The 14,612-nt window shown below is 46.0% G+C and overlaps 1 protein-coding gene across 2 annotated transcripts in view; it reads right to left on the reverse strand.

Moving 5' to 3' along the window:
- LOC133453084 (cAMP-specific 3',5'-cyclic phosphodiesterase 4B-like) overlaps window positions 1-14,612 on the reverse strand; it is a 128,687-nt gene that overhangs the window by 13,553 nt on the left and 100,522 nt on the right. For both annotated transcript variants that reach the window (XM_061732946.1, XM_061732945.1), the window contains exon 9: window positions 10,886-10,998. In XM_061732946.1, coding sequence (XP_061588930.1) covers window positions 10,886-10,998 — 113 coding nt within the window. The remainder of the gene's footprint in view (window positions 1-10,885; window positions 10,999-14,612) is intronic.

Genomic DNA, 14,612 nt, shown 5'->3' on the forward strand with positions numbered 1-14,612 from the left:
CATGTCTGGGTTTGAATCTGCAGGACGTAAAAATCCAGTGCATCATGTCTTCCCAGTGACACAAAATGACGCAATTTTCCAAAGCCGTGCAGCCTCAGTCCGAGCAGAAGCACACGGAGACAAAAATCAGAGCGAGCACATTCCCCCGTCTGTCGTCGCGGCATTAAAAGATCATCAGGCTAAAAACCCGGGACGCCAGAACAACATAAACAAGCGCGGTGAGCTCTCCTGCGGGACACACCTTGATGTATCCCCAGGACACGGAGAACAGGTAGTTGGCCTCCGGCATGGTGCCGCTGGTCTGAGCCCCTGGTGCTCCCCAGCAGAAGCAGCGAGCGCTCCTCTCTGAGTGGATCCCCAAGGCTGAGCACAGCCTCCCCAACGGCCCGCCGCGCTGCACGCACACGGGAGAGAAGGGCTGTGGAGGAGCCCTACATCCCCAGCCGGGAACGCCTCCTCCCAGCCCCGTCCATCGCCTTCAACGATCACACGCCGCCCAGCAGAGTGATGGAATCCCCCTGGATACGGTGGATGTTTCCTCTCCCTCTCCTCTGAGTCCTCTCTCTAAACCCCTGCCTCCTCCGGACCCCGATCCCAGAGCTGGACCAGCCTTTTCCAGACCCAGATGGAGGAAAGGCACGCTACACGACAGACGTAGGGAAGGAAAAGAGGAATGGTCTAAGGCAGAGAGGAGGAGGAGGAGGAGGAGGAGGAGGAGGAGGAGGAGGAGGAGGAGGAGGAGGAGGAGGGGGTGAACTCCAGCGGTAGAGTCCCAGCAGCAGACACTGGTGGGGTCTCTCGCTCTCTTTCTCCTCCCCCTTTGCTCAGCACTGCAGAAAAGCAGGGCTTGGAGAATCCCCACATCTTCCCCTCTCTCTCTCCGTCTGGCCGTGTCTCTCCCTCTAACACTCCCCCCCCCTCTCTCTCTCTTCACACGCTCTCCCCAGTCAGAAATGCAGACCAGATGAGATGCATACTGCGCAATGTGAGACTCCCAAGTACCCCGGCTGGCGTTGATCACATGGGACGGGCAGGGAGGGAAAGGAGTGTGCGTTTAGATTCACGTAATGAATTGGTCTAATTTCCAACACAAAGGAAACCATAAGACCCTCCGGCCGGGCCTTCTATACGTAATCGTTTTAAAGACTAATGTTCTCACTGCTTTTCCATGAAAATCACTTATCTGCATGAGACGGAGATGGTGATGACTGGAGGATAAGAGAGTTATGGGTCTGCATCGCAGCGCCTGCACCGTCTGCACGGTAACCCGGGCGCCATGGCAACAGAGTCACGTGGCCAGTTCCATCTTTCCCACGATGGTTACCCCCCCCCCCCCCCCCCCCCCCAGTCAAAATACACACCAGAAAACATCCAGAGATGCATTTTAGAGCCTCCACACACACACACACACACACACACACACACACACACACACACACACACACACACACACACACACACACACACACACACACACACACACACACACACACACACATAACTCTCATAACTCTAATAATAATAATGGATCTGATTCATGTCGTTCTTTTCTGAGCCACAACCACAACCAAATTCACTCTATCCGGATGGAGCAATTTAACTGGATAGTTTTTATTTAAAGGCCGAAATGAAATAGAGTAACGAGGCTGTTTTTAAAATGTAAGGAGTAAAAAGTACAGATAATTGCATGAAAATGTAAGGAGTAAAAGTAAAAAGTCGTCTGAAAAATAATTACTCCAGTGAAGTATAGATAACCAAAATTTCTACTTAAGTAAGGTAACAAAGTATTTGTATTTCGTTACTTGACACCTCTGGTGCTGCAGAACACATACATTGAAGTTTCAATTGTTGGCTGCAGAGCCTGAGATTATACTGTGGGGTTGATACAAAATAGAAAAAAAATTGAAATAAAAATTCCATCCTATAATTTCTCCTACCAGACTGCTATAAAGGATTACAGAGAGGTGTTTTTGGCCGCGGCCGGAGCCGCCTGTCTGCTCCTCCAGCTGTCCCAGGGCGGTCAGACAGACAGCTTACATCCACTTGACTCTGAAACCTGAATACGACTTTCAAAGAACTGGCTCCGCCGGAGAGACGGACTGCCAGGGGCTGTCTGTGGAAATCAAAGCCAAGCTCATAAGGACCAGAAACTTGTGCCTGGAATGAGTCCGCTCTTTTACTCAGTTCAAAGGGAAGACTGTAAGTGTTTCTTTAAAGTGCAGGAACAGAGCAAGGTTTGATTGGATCTATGGAGAATGAATTAAGCGGAACGCCAGAAACACCGGCTGTGCAGCGGCCGGGCCGTCCAGCTCAGCGTGCACGGTCCACACTGGCGGCACGCTGACACCGAGACAGTTACTCAACGCATGGCAGTAAGTCATGCATCCTTTTACGTGAGCGGAGAGTTTTGACATCCAGGACAAACGCAGCTTTACCAAGAGCGGTTACAAAACAATAAACTGTTCTCAAAACATCTGTCTGAATAGTTCAATAGCGAAAACTCAAACAACTGCACACTGATTTGGGAAATTCTCATTACAATTATAAGTTATTAGTATAGTATATATAGTATAAACACAAGTTCTAACTTTAACACTTTAACTTTAAGTTTAATCCCATTTTCTAAAGAGATTCCATCAGTCTAAGTTCACAACAATCACTTTCATTAACAGTCTCCCAACGCCGGACTGCACATCTCCAAAGATCACTCACCTTCTTCAAGCTTGCAAGCATTTCAGAGTTTTTCTGCTGCTTTTCAGAACAACATAGTCCCATTGTCGCCGAGCAAAAGCCAAACGCAGCCGTGATGAAATCCTGTAGCGTTCCGAGAGCTGTTCAACTGTTCAGCCTGTCTGGGTTTTTCTGCCTGCTTCCTCTCTCTGTTCTCTCTCCTAGAGTGGCGTCAGGCAGGAAACGTATAGCGATAAAGCTGACTTGCCTGCCTGGCCTTTCCACAGAACCTAACGAGAGCTCTCTCTGGCTCCGCCCCGCGACGCAGGCCCGAGCATGCGTCTCCACCTACTTCCCCTTTTGTTTAACGGAGTAATTCTCTGAGGTCACTGACATCCTGCTTCCTTTGCAAGGGCCTCGGGGCAGCAACCTACTGACATACCTGCGCCGCGCCGCCGCTTTGCACAGCAAAAGTCCCGGAGGGAGCAGTCTGACAGACACACAGACATGATGACATACTGGAAGGTGGAAAATCACGACTTAAACAAACACATTCCTGCTGGCTGCTGGGGAGCAGAGCGGCTCTGACTGTAACCGTCCCGACCTGGAGCCGGATCACGGCTGCAGTTTGACCTCGCGATGCGACATCGCCAGCTGTGCAATCCCACAAAGCCCCGCGTGAGTCACGCGGCGTCTGCCCCGCGTGCGGCCGCCGTGTTGACACTGTCAACACGCTCTGGACGGAGGCCAGAGAGTTTTCACAGTGTAGCAACAGCAGAAAGACACGCTTCTCAGAAAAGGGTTGCAGTAAGGAACATGCTGAACGTTTACATCCCTGCTTTTTTTTTTTTTTTCTAGGAGGAAAATGAGAGAGGCAATACTTTTTAATTACAATTAAGTGCCACCGCAGTTTATCTGATCTCCTCACCGCCCGTTCAGTCAAACGGAATCGCAGCACTATAATTTTACGTCCATTACGCCTTGCTGCAGCTACAGACCCACAGCTACATCTGTTTCAATCATTTTGTCATTCTTTCCCCTCCGAGGATGGCGGTCCTTCAAAGTTGAAGTGACCACATGTGCGTTAGAGTTTCCTAGTTGCTTGTCTTTTTCGCTCGGGGTCTTGTTTGCACACGAGCCCGCAGAGCATTAAACTGCTCTAAATGGATTGGGATGGCAGTGTTTGTTCAGGGCCGTCACCGGCATCGGCGTTGCCGCTGCGGCCGGGGCTAATGATAGTGGGGGCCGGGGAAGCAGCTCCCCACACTTAGGTCACCGTGCCCGGGCGGGCCGGCGGGCGGGCCGGCGGGCGGTCAGCCCCGTGTGTGGTCCGGCACCCCCGGATACACCTGTGCCCTTGGAACGGTGAAAACGGAGACACCCTGGCTTTGATTATGGGTTCAGTTACTTCCTCTGGGTCGGGAGAGAGAGAGAGAGAGAGAGAGACAGGCCTTTTTGTTTCAAAGCTCACGGCAAATGAGTGAATACACCGACTTCAGAAGCGGAGAGGAAACACTTCTTTCCATCCTTGCTCAATGGCAAAGCGATGTAGGACAGTGATGAAATGAAAGTGTAACATGATAACCTGGTGACCTCCGTGCTTTCCAAACAAGCGTTGGTCAACAGTGGGGCTGTGCAGGAAGCCCTGCAGCTGCAACGGCCTCGGGTACGATTGTCTGGAAGGTCCCACTGATGCCGTAGTGTAGGGCTGGGCGATTTTGGACAAAAATAAAATCCAGATTTTTTTCCCTGTGAACCCGATTTTCGATTTCGATTTTGATTTTTTTGGTAAAACTGCAAAAGACAATGGAATAAATTGTTTCAAATATTTTATCTTTATTTTGAAAGAAAAATAAACAAATTTCCCTATTGGGAATGAAGTGCAACTGAAAGATACTTTAAATCCTCCTTGAGTTTAGTAAAGTGACAACATTAACAATCTTCTTGACCAAACAAAGTAAAAAATCGATTTTCCGATTTTTAACATCGTCTTGATTAATAAATCCGATTTAGATTTAAAAGGAACCCTGGCTATTAAGACATGTAGTCCCTAATTAGCCACAATTGTTCTCTTATACTAAAATATGTTGTTAGAAACACATAAAATAATCTAATTGCTTTAAAAATCTACAATGTTTATCACATATTTTGACCTGCGGGAGGCGCCATGTTTTACCTGCGCAATGCATTCTGGGGGCGATGACGTAGAGCGGTGGCTCTGGGAAGATAAGCCGCGTTAGTTTAACTGGGACAGGTATCCAAAACATAGATGAGCAGCACTCTCCCGGCCGTGGAGGCTGACGAGGGAGCCCATAAGACGTCTCGGTTCAGGCAAACTGGATCAAAGTTCTGTGATGCACGGGAGATCTGCAAAAATGATCAATGTCGTGCGCATCTTACCAGTGCATTAGGCTCCTGCGTAGACGGTGTAGCCTACGGCGTAGACGGCGTAGGCTACGCCGTAGCCTGCGTAGCCTACGCCGTAGACGGCGTAGCCGGGGCTTTAGAGCCTGCAGCGCACCGCCATCCGCTCTCGCCGCCGCCGGGATGGAGACGCCGGTGGGCAGGATGCACGTTTGAGTGGGCATAGCCCCCCCCTCTCCCCCCTAAAACCGGCCTCGGTGCTGGGTGATGACAGACCCGACGCTGAGGGGACTGGCCCGGGACTTTGACGAAACGGGAGGCGCAGACTTCGCTTCAAATAGGCAAGAACATCTTTATTTAATTTAATGACGCCAGATCTGGCTGGGGTTTTTATTGTAGCATCGGCTATCTGCTAGTTGAAACGTGTGGTCGGTTAGTCTATCTGAGTTTTATGATGTTTTTATAGTTCATGCTTTATGGGGCTGCACTTTTTTATTTTTTTTTTTACTTTTTTGTAGGTGCGCCTTCACCTTAATGTTTAGCTGTGTTTTCATCTGTGTTTCTGGTGCGCCGTCACCTGTTTAGCTGTGTTTTCATCTGTTTCTGGGTGTCAAAACAGTGGACGGGGGCTAGCAGGAGCCACCGTCTGACGTCAGTACCCAGAATGTAAACAACAATGGCGACCTACGAGTTAAATTATATTTTCAAATTTTATAAAAACGAAGACATCAAAAAGGTTTTTTATATCACATTGTTATAATTGATACCAACATTTATCTTTTAAGACCTACATGTCTTAATAGCCAGGGTTCCTTTTAAAATCGATTAATCGCACAGCCCTACCGTAGTGGTTAAATATTCGGCCAAAGCATTGTTGGCCTGGTCTCGTAGGCAGAGAGCAAAAGAAGGGAGGCCATGGGGGGGGGGGCAACAGGAAATAGAGAGACAGGAAACCGGCGTCGCAGTCACCCGTCAGGGTCTGACGACGACGCTGCCGACGGCGATCCTCCCTCAGACCTCAGACGGAAACAGACACCCTCACCGGACACAATCTGACACCACTCAGTCTCAGTAACGCCGGGCTGCGTGTAACCATCCGGCTGAGCTCTCTACAAGTTAAAAAGACAGAAACCCCCCACCCCCCACCCCAGTGCATCAAAGCAGAAGGAAGTCAAAGCAGCTGCCTTGTTTAGTCTCCCAGTCTCCGCGTTTATTTAGATTCAATTAGCTGACTTTTTCAAACGTATTTCTGTCACAAGGTACAGTAGGTGAGAGAGCTAAACTGCTGCAGGTCCCAGCAGGACTTTATTCAGAGAACCCAAGTTTCCAAGAGGAGTTCAGTCTCCTGACATTTTCCTCTGCTGTCACGACAACGTTCACGGCTTTTAAGATGAAATATTGCAACAAGAGCAGGAAAGCCCTGGAACATGACGCTATGAGGCGATGACTGGACGACCCAGGTGATTTTATGATCTGAGACATCCTGCAGCCAAAGTGTTGCTGACAAACCACGGTGATGAAGACGCCCCCTCATGTCTCAGCCAGTGACTAACTCAGATATTAACACACAATTACCATGAATGTATCCTTACACAACTTCTGAAAGCGTCATAAGTCAAGCGCTGCGGGGGTCTGTGTTTTTCTGTCTCTTACTCCGTATATGTCATCCTGTAATGTCGTGTTCTGGTCTCTGGAAAGCGCCTAGAGACAACTTCTGTTGTATTACACGCTATATAAATAAAATTGAATTGAATTGAATTGAGACTTTTCTTCAAACCAAAGAGAAAAGGAGATTTCAATACTTTTAGTTTTGGAAAAATTACTGCTGTTATGAGAATTTGATAGTTTTCTCATCCAGTGACGCCGGAGACAAACCAAGTGTTTCCCACACACCTTTGGGATGAACTGGATGACCAACACTTCCTGTTAGCAGGAAAACATCTTTACCATATTTGACCTTTTTTTTTGTTTAGTTTTTTTCTTAAACTAGGTGTTTCAATTGCAGGTTTATCTTTGCAAAAATGTACGTTTTGCTCAATTCTGGGGATAATGGAAATGCGACCAGGGTGGCACTTTCTACTCATCTCAACTTGGCCTGGTTTCTTTTCCATAACAATCCAGCACCTGGAGCAGAAGTAGGAGGTTGGAGTGAAGCTGCTGTGACGTATGTGACGCTTTTTTGGTTAGTTTGTCTCAGTGCTGCTGAAAAGTCAGCTGGAGCCGTGAGCAGCTATTAAGTGACAGAGCTCCTGGTAGATCTGGTCGTTCCTTATCTCCGTCTAGATCCCTTTTTAATTCTCTCCTCAGCACCAGGTTTATGAACATCTGCACCTCAGAGTTGGATCATGAAACAGACTTTTGCTGCCATTGCTGGTTGAATAAAATGAACAAGAATCCGTCAGAGTCTCTTTCTCTGATTTCCTCCTCCTGACTCAGACGTCTGACTCCAACCCCCCGACCAATCGGTGGCCTGTAGTGTGATGATGTCAGATACAGCCCACTCAGCCGCTTAGAACCACGGCAGAATAGTTACAGAAAAGTATCTACTCGGTAGTTAGACCCCTGGTGGGAAAGAACCAAACAGAGGCGAGTCGAGTCGGACTGAGTAGGTTCTAGTGGAAAAGTGCCATTAGTGGACCGCTGAACGCTGGCGTCGTCATGCCGACACACTGCTGACAACAGCGTTTACTGTACGAGTTTTTCCGTGCAAGGATTTCAACAAATGTCTTCCTTATTTTTGCTGAAATGTAGTAAACTTTGATTAGCTTTAGTATTTCTTAGAGGACCAATCCGAAGGACTCTCGGGATAAGACGGTGTGGGAATTTGGGGAATTTTCCGTGGTGCAAAACGCTTGAGGCATGGCGGTGGTAAACACCACCATCAACGACCACAACACCATCATCCAGCTCATCATGTTCAACCTTATGAAGCCAGGAGGTAAAACTAAAGCTAGCAGAGACCAGAAGCACAAGATGACAGCACAAGGAAAAATAATGGAAATCCTGCACCTGATAAGGCTTTTTTGGGATTTGAGGAGAGACGTTTAGGAACTACGATACTGTAGATCACGTGGGGCCGATGTTACTCTCTTGTGTTGTCCAAATGCTTTCATTGTTTTCCTGCCACCAATCCACCTGCTGAGACCCCGTCCCAACCCAGCGACCAGCGTTTCGGCGGGACACGATTTCCATGGCCTAGAATGATGATGTTTTACTGTACAGGACTGTCTCAGAAAATTAGAATATTGTGATTTTCTGTAATGCAATTACAAAAATGTCATACATTCTGGATTCATTACAAATCAACTGAAATATTGCAAGCCTTTTATTATTTTAATATTGCTGATCATGGCTTACAGCTTAAAGCAGCACAATGTAACTTTCAGCTTTTGTTGAGTTTGGTGTCTCCTTTGGACAAAAGCGGTAGTGCTTTACCAGAAAAAACACTACGTTTCCCATGAGCACCAGCGCGTACTGCCGGAAAGATCCTGTCCCGTCGCTTGCAGTTGTGTTGATAGCGAATGAAGACGGGACGGACTTTCAAAACTACTTTTCTGTTTCACCAAGTGAACAGACGGAACGCAAAAAAAGATATTAAACTGCTGTAAAGGAACTGGAATTTACCGGGATACCTTAAACAAGGAAGCCAGGGAGCGGTATATGGAGAAAATAATGATTATTAACGGTTTGGGTTCATATGAAATCCCTATCAAAGAGTGGAGCTCCTCGTCGGATATCCACTCTTTAGAAGGATTTACTGCCGCAGTTCTGCACAACCCACGTCTTAGGCTACCTTGTTTAGGAGTGTTTGGCAGCTGCTTTGGTAAATGTTTGACTCGCCATGTGTTTCAATAAATTAGTATAATAGTACAACATACAGTACATGTTTTGTATCACTCTTACTTCTCTTTTCTTTTTTTTTACTGCTATATTATGTTGAAGAGGCTCTGAGGCGTGAGCAATATTTTTGTTTTCCTCGTGAGATTATTTTTTTCCTCTGCAGCTACAAATAAGAGTTAATATTTTTTCCTCAACAAACTAGTTTTATCTGAAGATTGGGGTTAATCGCACCGCAGAGCTGGCCAGCAACTGCGTTTAGCTGGAGAAGAATCGGGAATAAAACCCGTGTTTTGATCCGACCGGTCTGTGTGAGTGTTTGTGGTTTACTGTGTGGAAGGTTTGGTCGTTACAGCCGCGATCCAACCGAGCCGACGACTCTTTCACTCTTTTACTCTGTTATATCAGATACTTGGCCTGCGTGGTTCTGCCTCCGAGCAGGAAAGCGGTGAAAAGTTAAACCATTATTGATCTTTTCCCCACGTCTGTTGTGTGGAGCTGCTGCAGCCACAACACAGCAACGGGTTACCAGCTTCTGCTGAGCTCTGAGGTCCACGCCCCGCCCATTTTCATCTCGACTACGAATCAGGAAGGAGGGGGAAGTGACGTATGCCGTAAAGCAGTCAAAGCCGTAAAAATGTGTAGTTTTTTAGTGTGGCAGGGTTCCTACCATGCTCCTCAAAGTTACATAGTGCCAGTGAAGGCGATACAGACCCCTCAGACCATGACAGAGGTTCATTAAACCTGTTGGAAGTTGATGTACCATCACAATGACTCTGGAAATATGATATTAAGGTGGAAAAGTTACATAGTGCTGCTTTAAGAAAACTCAAATATCCTATCAGCAATATTAAAATAATAAAAGGCGTGCAAAATTTAAGTTGATTTGTAATGAATCCAGAATGTATGACATTTTTGTTTTTTTAATTGCATTACAGAAAATAAAGAACTTTATCACAATATTCTAATTTTCTGAGACAGTCCTGTATATTGGAATGTTTCATGTATGTTTTTTGCTTTAAGACATGTACGGTAAAGTTCTATGTAGGTTTGTCGTGTCATTTTGTTTTCTTTCTTTCTGTCTTGTTTTTAACTGTTAAATGTATTGTTTGTTAATGTGGGGCCCAGTAAGACTAGCTGTGTTTAAGGGCATCAAATAAACCCATAAACAAACATGTGGACATGTGACGTCAGCTTGGTCCACAGTTCTTAGGAAGAAAATTGTATTTGAAAAATTTGACTTGGTAGACAATAATAAAAGTATTCCTGTGTAACGTGACCTGCGCAGTGAAACAGCACAAACATTTCCACAGAAGAGAAGCCACTCTGCCATTCAAATGCAGCAGGAACTCTGCCGGCTTTCATGCAAATCCTGTTTGTCCGTCTTCATCTCCTCCATCCTCTTTTTGTTTGGTTTCTTTTCCCAGCTGATCTTTAAAACGATTTGCCCACTCCTACACCGCCACGTGCTGCTTTTGCAAGTGCGTCAATGTGGTGACAATCATTTACATTTTGTATATACTATGCAAATAGTCGACCACACAGCAATTACACAGACATGCCCAGGGCTGTCAATGAGTGATGAACCTGTTAATTCATCATCATGCTTCACATTATCCACAGAGCTGATGATAACTGCTGCTTTCTACAGAAATAAAACCTGGGCTTGGACCTCAGTCATTTTGGTCTGGCAGATATCTCACCGGAGTGTCTTTCTGCGGCGTTTGTGGGAGGTCTTGTAGTGATCATTATTTCAGTGGTTCAAACAAACATTTACACAATGAGACATTCAGAAGAACGCACCACTTTTATGAGAAATAAGAATAAAAAAAAAGAAAAAATTCCCCCCTGAACTCAAAGAAACACTTGTTGAAAGTCAAAAGTGAGATCATTTGCATCCTATGACAAATTTCTGAATACATTCATGCTTTTTAAATTTTTTATCTTACGATTCTGGTAAAATGCTGCCATTTCTTCCCAAATGCACGGCTGTCACGTGTGCAGCGGCTCCTACCTTGTTGGAGGCCATGTCGCTGACGGAGCGGTAGGTCTGGATGGTCTCCAGCTGGTCCAGACACCAGTCCAGCTCCTCCATGGTCTCCATGGCCAGTTTCTGGTACGACTCATCTGCCAACAGACACACGGACACGTATTCAGGCCCCAGTGGCTCCATGTCCCCGCCGGAGACCCTGATGGGCTGCCCCGGGGTCCCAGGGTGGCCTGATCGCGTGGGGGACTGGAGCACGGGCCGTCCGGAGGAGGAGGAGGAGGAGGAGGAGGAGGAGGAGGAGGGGGGGCAGGCGTGCACACAGAGCTCCTTCATGCTGTCACGCTCTGCCACCTCCAAGTTCAAGGAAGCTGAGTTTCTGAGACACACGGAGGTTAGTCACTGCTTGCCCTCGTGCAGCCTCCCTCTCCTGGAACCCCTCATGCTCTCGCTCATGTGTCTCTCTGCAAACCCCCTATTTTAAACAGGCCTTGAATGTCTTAAAAACAAGCTTTTGATTGTTTTTGCTAAATAAATTAGAAATTCAGCCTCTAAACCATGTCTTTATCTTCCCATTCTCTAACCTCATTATCTATGAGGGATTCTGAGTGGGCGGGGCTATGATAATCAGGCTCTGTGCTGATTGGCTGCCTGAATGACGTGATACACCGCTACGAAAAAATGGCGGAAGCTCCGGCCGGCGGAGTTACACCGTGTCCTAACTGCATGCGATGCGAGTGAGCGTCAGCAACAAAATCAATTCCATTGCTTTATTTTCTATTGGACTGTCCTAACTGGCCGCAGCGCTGCGCGACGCAGCATTTTGAGCTGAACATTTGTCGGACGCCCTGCTTCTATTTTCTTCCTGCCGCTCACGTTGAAAGCCGGTTGAAAGCGCTGTAGGAAACAGTCATGGATGAGGAACGGCTGATCCAGTTAGTTGAAATGAGAAGTTATCTCTATGATTCCTCCTCATTTCACTACAAAAACCTCAATAAAGTGGCAGCTGCTGGAGGGAGATGGACAGAGAGCGTCCGATGTCACGCAGTGCTACGATAGTCGGACGCTCGCATGCAGTTACACGGTTTTATAGTTGTGGGCGTTTGTATTTTGGTGACGTAACGAAAATGCACAGAATCTTATTGGTTCGTAGATCCACATCACACTGGACGGCTCATCCGGGCGGCTGTACAGACACTGCAGAATTTGGTTGCTTTCCTCCTTCTCTGAGTTGGCCGGCTGAGGGGAGACCACTTTATATATGTTAAAGCAAGAAAAAACCTGTTTTTCATAATAGGTCCCCTTTAACCAAAATAATTTGTGAGAGTTAAAAAATAAAAAAATAAAAAATATATAGGCTATATATATATATATATATATATATATATATATATATGATTGAGAAAACTCCATTAACAGGCAACAATAATCTACTTTTGACAATAACTAATTAGTCTACAACTCTACATAAATGATTCATGTGACTAATTTCAACTTTAGAGCGGAAAAACCAGCTAGCTAGCTGTTAAAGAAAAGAAAATTTGTTGCGAAATTTGCTTGGCTGTTTCATATTTAAAGCTAGTAAGACCTGATGGATAAATTATTGACAATAACGAAGCCTAAAGCTGGAGATTGTAACGTTCCAGCTCGGCCTAACGTTACTCCTTCCACGTCTGACGAGGACAAAGTTTCATCAACCGTAAACACATGTAGCTAATAACCCAGTCAGGAATTGGTTAATAAGGGGATATAAGCAGAATAAAACACATTCAAAAGTTATTAAAAGAATAAGAATTCCAAGCGAGGGTCCCTGCTCTGTTTTTCTCTCATCCAGGGGCTAAAAAAGGTGGAAGACCTTTGAGGTGAAGGCAGCACATCCAGTTTTGCCTTTTTCAAACTCCCATCACTTTGATTCCCCCCTAATAACTGCGTGTCTGGCATGAACGTGAGCAGATCTGTGCAGGGGGGGGGGGGCGTGCAGACGGCTCTGGGCTGGACTCTGATGAACTGCTCTGCAGCAGCTGCTCACACCACATCGCCCTCCCCACAAAACGCCTCTCTCTTTTCTAAAGCTCTCTGAGGAAGGAAAGAAATTATATCAAACACCAAACTTTGTGTTTGCACAAGCAACACGAGAGGCAGATTCTGACTCCCCGACCTGGGGGGAGGCCAGGCCAGGGCTCCGCCATGTGCCAAAGCAACCAAAGACACTTCCTCTTTGGCCCTGAACTCCCGTCAAAACCCGGAGCGGAGCGGCGGGGACGCTGGAGCGTCTGCAGAGGACAGGACGTTGTTTGATGGAGGAGCTCTGCCGTTCTGCAGCTGTGACTCACGTGTGTTCGGGGTGCATGGGCGCTCAGGAGGATAGAAGTGCTTTATAAGAAATTAAAATGAAATGTGAAATAACTGCAAAGCATCATACTCCAATATGCCAGGGAGAAAAGTGATTGGGCAAGTTTGTGCCTGGAAGGGAGGGAGGGAACAATGCTCTGCATCTGGAACCCCCACCTCCCTTTTTATGGAAAAGCCTGATCTCTACTTCACAGGGTTTCACACATGGAAGAGATTTACTCCATATGCTAACCACAACAAGACAGCCAGCGTGCTGCTCCCCAATTTACGTCAATATACCGGATCAAAGCACTTCAAAGACGCAGCGATGGCATACAGATTTGGAAACACACCGTGTTGAACAAAGAGCTGCGACCAAAGCAAACATGTTAAGAGTTAAGAAACCCTCCACCCTCCTGAGCTGTCGTGACTGTAGAAAACGACCGAAACGACAATAACGTTTCTGAGGAAAGAGAAGCTTTTATGGCTCACTCACACGTTTAAGAAATCCTGCCACCGGCTCTTCACGCTTTCGAGAGAGACGAGAGAGACGAGAGAGACGGCCGAAGGCTTCAAACACCTTCTGCTCAACTATTTACAGGATCCACTGACATCCAAACCATGCAAAGCCATAGACACAGAACAGGAAATATGAGCATCTACACAAAGTGTCACTTAAAACAAGACTCATCACTGGAAAAAACAACAGTTTTCACCTGTTTCGAGTAGATTTTCACTTAAAATAAGTAGAAAAATCTGCATGTGGAACAAGATTTTTTTGCTTGTAATGAGAAGATAAATCTTGTCCCACTGGCAGATTTTTCTACTTATTTCAAGTGAAAATGTACTTGAAACAGGTGAAAATTGTCAAATAACAAGTTATTTTTCTGGTAATGACTCTTGTTTTAAGTGTAAGGAGATTTTTTGACTAAAAATGAGACATTTTAACTAGAAATAAGACAAATATTCCTGGTAAGATTTAGAGTTTTTGCAGTGCAGCTCAGCTCTCTGCTTAGTTGTCTTGCAGGTTAACTTCATCATATCGTCAGAGTTGACAGAAGATAGCAAGTTGTGAACATACAGCTTCTTTTCTGGGGTAGCATTAGTTGCATTATGTGTTATGTGACAACATTTTCCCAAAAGTAATGTCTTGTCCATGTGGTTTTATCAGCTGTCGATGAGGTTTGTGCCCTTTACACACTGAAATTACTGCAGATTCCTTGAATGGCTTCATGTTATTATGAACCATAGACGTATAAATATGCTTAATATCACTTAACTGGTCCTGCAGCAACCTTTTTGGACTGTGTTGCATGTTTATATTGTAAAAAAAAAAATTGATTTACGAGTTAAAATACTGCACGTGAAACAATTTTTTAAAATAAATTGGCATCTCCAAAATCATGTCTTAGGCTCCAGCAGC

The sequence above is a fragment of the Cololabis saira genome, chromosome 10, assembly GCF_033807715.1.
Source record: "Cololabis saira isolate AMF1-May2022 chromosome 10, fColSai1.1, whole genome shotgun sequence".
In the NCBI taxonomy this organism is placed as follows: domain Eukaryota; kingdom Metazoa; phylum Chordata; class Actinopteri; order Beloniformes; family Belonidae; genus Cololabis; species Cololabis saira.